The sequence below is a fragment of the Pteropus vampyrus genome, unplaced genomic scaffold (assembly GCF_000151845.1).
Source record: "Pteropus vampyrus isolate Shadow unplaced genomic scaffold, Pvam_2.0 Scaffold18, whole genome shotgun sequence".
NCBI classification, from domain to species: domain Eukaryota; kingdom Metazoa; phylum Chordata; class Mammalia; order Chiroptera; family Pteropodidae; genus Pteropus; species Pteropus vampyrus.
In genome coordinates, this window is record NW_011888799.1 from 9,868,583 (window position 1) to 9,873,961 (window position 5,379).

Sequence of the window (5,379 nt, forward strand, 5' to 3'; positions counted from 1 at the left end):
TCCTACTAGATATAAGCACAGTGAAGACAAGAATTTTAATATGCTTTGTTCACTGATATACTTTCCTGCCCCCATAGCAGTTAGAATTGTGCCAGGGGCATAGTAGGTACTTAGTAACTATTTAAATGAATGATTAATGAAATTGTTACTTAATTCAACATACATTATTGGCTGAAATTATTAAAAGTCATTTTAGTAGCTTCTAGTGTACACTTTTTTTTGCACAAAATAGAGATTTAATAAGTATTTGTTGAATTAATTTATGTAAACTACATTATTTACATTCTTTATTTTAGCTAAGGAATATTGTAGAACATTATTTGCCTATGAAGGTACTAATGAAGATGAACTTACTTTTAAAGAGGGAGAGATAATCCATTTGATAAGTAAGGTAAGATATTTCTCAGTTTTCCACTGAATCATTTATTTATAGAAATATTTCTCAATATTCTTGCATTTTCCTTAGAATGTAAGCTCTAAGAAGAGCTGGGACTTTGTCTTGTTTGTTTCTGTGTCCTGAGAACCTGGCACATAGTAAGTGCTCAGAAAGTTTTTGTTTTTTTTTTTTTGAGGGAATATTTATTATATATCTTTGTTATAATCAATTTATACCTGCCCCTCGATTTACGCAGATTATCCATCCATTCCACGTGTCTTTTTTTTAAGTGGAATAAAACCACGTAAAAAGAGTCCACTAGCACAAACAAAATACTACAGAAATAGGCCAATGTAAGTCATAAAAATATTTATTTCACCTATTTTCACAAAAAAAATGTTAATGAAAGTTCAGAAAAACCAAAATAAATTTTATTCACTGTTGGTGTCTGTACTGTAATCTAAAGCAGTCAGCCTTCTCTTTTTAATTGGCACAGAGTCACTATCTTCATTGCTCGAAATATTTGGAAATACTACTTAGGTTTCATTATTTATGTTTATATTTTTGGATGATCTTTTTCCAACTCCATCTTTTGCTAAGTTTTCATAAATTCTTCAGTATTTGCTGCAGCAGTTTTAAAAACTTTTTCGAAATTTTAAGGCTCATTGGATGTTTGAATCAATATCTAGAATTGCAGTTTCCAGTTTTGTGGGCAGTTAAAGAGTTTTGTAAATATTTTTTGCAGTGGATGAAACTGGTTTAAGGTCTCTGCTGTATTCATCAGCAGGATGGGCTTCAGATATTAAGTGAATTAATTTATTATCCGTTAATTCATGATCAACCAGTAATTTGTTAATACCATCTACATTCAAATTGTCAGAGCCTTCGTTTTGAAATTTATTTGATAAATTAGTAATGCCAGTTAATCCCTCTTCAGTTGTTAGAACCATATTCCCTGGTACAACCACTTCTGGCCATATTGCTTTCCAGCAAGCATTTAAAGTTGGTGGCTTTGTTATCTCTCAAAGTTAAAGCAATATTCTTGATACACCTTAAAATTGTGTATTTATTCCAGGCTTCTCTGACTGTAAGTGATTGATTATCTTCCAGTTTATTAAAAATATCATTAAAACTCCATTTTAGATAATTAATCTTAAAGGTGGAAATAATGCCTTGATCTAAAGATTGGAGCAAGGAAGTTGTATTTGGTGGCAAATATACAACTTTTATATTTGGATGTTCTAAATTGTATGAATGACCAGATGCATTATTGAAAGCTAAAAGTATTTTAAAAGGAAGACGTTTTCCTTCATATAATTTTTAGCTTCTACAGCAAAACGTTTGTAAATCAGTCCCCCAAAATATCAATAGTCACCCATGCTTTTTTATTTGCCATCTAGTGAATGGGAAGATTATTAATAATGGTTAGTATTAGTTCTTTGCACATTGCTGAGTTAAGCTATTGGTTTTTTAGAAAGTGTAATTGCCAGTAATGGAAATGAAAAAGAAAGAACTGCATAAAATGAGACCGTGTAAATGGAGATGTATAAACAGTCTATGTAAACCAGGGCGGTGCAAGGAGGGAATATTTACCTCATATAAAAAAGCTCGTGTAAAAAAATACCATGTAAATTGAGGGACAGGTGTATTGGGAATTATTTTTACCATCATGTTGTGTTTTTTCTCTAATCCTACTCTCCCACTCAAAGTTTCTGTTCTCATTTCCTATTCTACCTCCTTCCATTTTTCCACCTAATATAATATAGAAAGAAAAAGAAACAACTTAAGTATCCATTTGTACGTAAATGGTTATGAAACTTCATACTGTAGAAAATGATGCAGTGTTTAAAAGAATGAGGTAGTTTTATAAGTTGAAATGAATTAAGGCAAATGAAAAAGAAAACCCAGGAGTACTGGGATGTGGTCAGATCTAATAATTACTATTTGTAATAGAGGAAAATTGTAAATATAGTTTTTGCTATAATAATATAGAATAATTTTTGAGATTTTTTTCTATTTTAAATTAACTATCGGAGGGTTCAGTGTGTGTAATTTTTAATATTCACACAGTTTGAACTTAAAACACCTTAATTTCTTAATGAAGGATGATATTTGGAAGGAATAGTAGAAGAAGATCCTGTTAATTTCTAAAGCAAATGAACAATGTGATTAATTTTTAGTGTATAATGTTTTGAGAAGAATGTTAAATAAGATATAGTTAGGAAATGCAGTTTCTCTCTACGTACTTCCCCCACTTCCTTTTCTCTTTCTCTTCTCCCTCTGAGGCCTTTTTCCTTATAAACTGAATTTTAAAGTTATTTTTAAAAATTAAACCCAATTTTATAACTTCTGCAAAGAGTAATATGTGAGGAATATTTTATTTTAGGAGGACCTCGTGATCTGTTTAGGCTTTATATTTTTTTCTTGTAAAAATAATGGAATTCAGTAGTTTCCTATTTTGTAATTTTTTTTATTATTGAAAGATAACCCTTATTATCTTTATTATTCATTTTTCATTTTAGGAGACTGGAGAAGCTGGCTGGTGGAAGGGTGAACTTAATGGTAAAGAAGGAGTATTTCCAGATAATTTTGCTGTTCAGATAAATGAACTGGATAAGGACTTTCCAGTAAGCTTTTATTTTTCAATGATGATAATAGTTTAAAGAACCTTTTGTCAATATTTCTTTAAAAATAGAGTTTTTACATTGTTACTGAATAATTTTATGAGAGTCTTTTAGGTTTATATTTTCAAGAAAAGTTACTTGAATCATAGTAAAACAACAAGATTTCAGTTCTGTGCTTTATTTCTGGTTCTTTCCCCACTGACTATATTGGAGAGTAACCTTAGACTTCATTACTTTATTATAATTAAAAGAAAAAAAGCTGGCCATACTAGTTATACAAATTAGTGCTTACCTGGAAGAAATTATATTTTTATTTCATTTTGTTGAAAGTATTTTAAGGTAATGTTGATCTTACTATTATCTTGTCAGTGCATTTTTTGGGAGGCTAAGAAGCAGTCTTTGCCTCCTTATAGGATTTAATATATCTGTTTCATTTCTCAGAATGAATAAAGTAAGGCTGAGTCATTCATCACTGATCTTTTACTTTTATACAACTTGATCCCCCTTTTCCCCCATAAAAGGATGATCTAATTGAGTTTTTAAAATATGTAGAGAGAGAGAGAGAGTTGGACAGAGAGCAGATACTTATGGCAAGACAGTCTACTATATTTGATTTAAGCCCATGCAGAAATCTCTAACCTTTTCAGTCTTTTCATTTAAGTAGTTATTAAAGGGTACTCTGGAGGTTTATTTTACACTGTAGGAGGCCATTCCTTTGCTAGATTTGATTCACTATTGATTCAACCTTCAGTGTGCTTTATTTTTATACTTTTCTTAATGAACACATTCTTTTTTTGTCTTTTATTAGATGTTTATAAAGTATTGATTATCAGTTATTTTTAATTTGGAAAAAAAATTCACTTAGAAATGTGTTTCATGTTTTTTAAGGCATTACTTGAAGTCTTAAAAATAAATGAATGCTTATAAGAGAGTTTGAATAAGTTGAGGAAAAACAGACCTTTGCCTTTAATCTTCTCTTTTAGAGTTCTGAAGAGTCAAGAATGAAAGCTAGATATACTTATTAGCTACATTCCCCCCCACAAAGTCTCTTACCCTTTTTCTGCCACTCCTCCCGCCCCACTAAACTCGGCTGTTAAAAAAGGGGTAAAATAGTGTATAGGAAAACTAGGGGAGGCAGGACAGAACATTTTTGCTCATCATTAAGGTTTTTTATCTAACAATGATAAGTTTTGAAATATTTGAATTTTGATCAAGGAGGTATTTGTTTTAATAGAGTAAATTTTTAGTTAGTGACCTTTTATGGAGTTGTTAGGATCTTTATAATTTTTGGCAGGGATGAGGAGAGATGTTCATATAATTTTGATTATTAATGATCAGAATTTATTTTTGGTATATTCAATATGTATGTATTGAACTATTTTCACTATTATTATTTTAATAGAAACCAAAGAAACCACCACCTCCTGCTAAGGGTCCAGGTATGTAATAAATATTATTCATTTTGTTGTTTTTCATATTTTTAAGTTCTAAAATGGTGAAATTGGGACTTAGGCAAACCATTTATTTTAATTGCAAAAAAACACAAATATGTGTGCTATATACAAATTTTTAGAAATACATAAAAATCAAGTGTTTACATACATTAATATCTGTCCATATTTTTTTAAAGTACAAACTATGTAAATAGGAATCTTGAAAATAATTTGGATACTTTAGTTATAGAGATTTCGAGTTAAGAAAACAGACTAAATTTAAGTCTGCTATAGAAGTATATTTATTTAATATTATTGACCTGGCCAATTATTCTACCTTTTCAGATGAAATCCATTTGTTAATGTCTCAAACAATACTGATTATTTATGTACTCTTCCTTTAGAGAGTCCGTTAGGGATTAAACAAACTAGAAGAGTATTTTTTTAAATTGTTGAATTAATCAAATCTAGAAGAGTTTTCTAGTTAACATTTTAAAATCTGGGCCTTGTCTATTTCTATAAGTTCTAGTCTCTGATTTCTGATTTTTACAAATGCAGTACAAATTTTTTTTTTTGAAAGATTGCACTTTTTATAGAATAATGCAACCTTTTCCATCCTCCATGGTTTCAGCTTTGTACTTGTTAACCTAATGCCAGAGGAAGGATAGCACAATTTAAAAGTAATTTTTTAGAAGTTCATGTTGAAGGCCTTTTAGCCACTAGTTAAACGGAGCTTTTAAAATTAATTAAAATTAAATGAAATAAAACATTTAATTCCAGAGCCGCAAGTAGCAGCATTTTAAATCTCAGTAGTCAGTGTTGGACAACACAAAAATAGAATATTTCCATCATCACAGGTAGTTCTACTGGGCAGTGGTGTAGAGGATATGAATACCTTCATTTGACAAAGAAGGAACTGAGATTATGGTTATTACTTACTCATGGT

At 29.9% G+C, this 5,379-nt stretch overlaps 1 protein-coding gene across 1 annotated transcript in view; it reads left to right on the forward strand.

The window, feature by feature from the left end:
• Positions 1-5,379, forward strand: part of CD2AP (CD2 associated protein) — a 110,850-nt gene that overhangs the window by 68,682 nt on the left and 36,789 nt on the right. Inside the window, exons 8-10 of the mRNA XM_023527690.1 lie at positions 292-391; positions 2,899-3,003; positions 4,403-4,439. Of these exons, the coding sequence (XP_023383458.1) occupies positions 292-391; positions 2,899-3,003; positions 4,403-4,439 (242 nt within the window). The remainder of the gene's footprint in view (positions 1-291; positions 392-2,898; positions 3,004-4,402; positions 4,440-5,379) is intronic.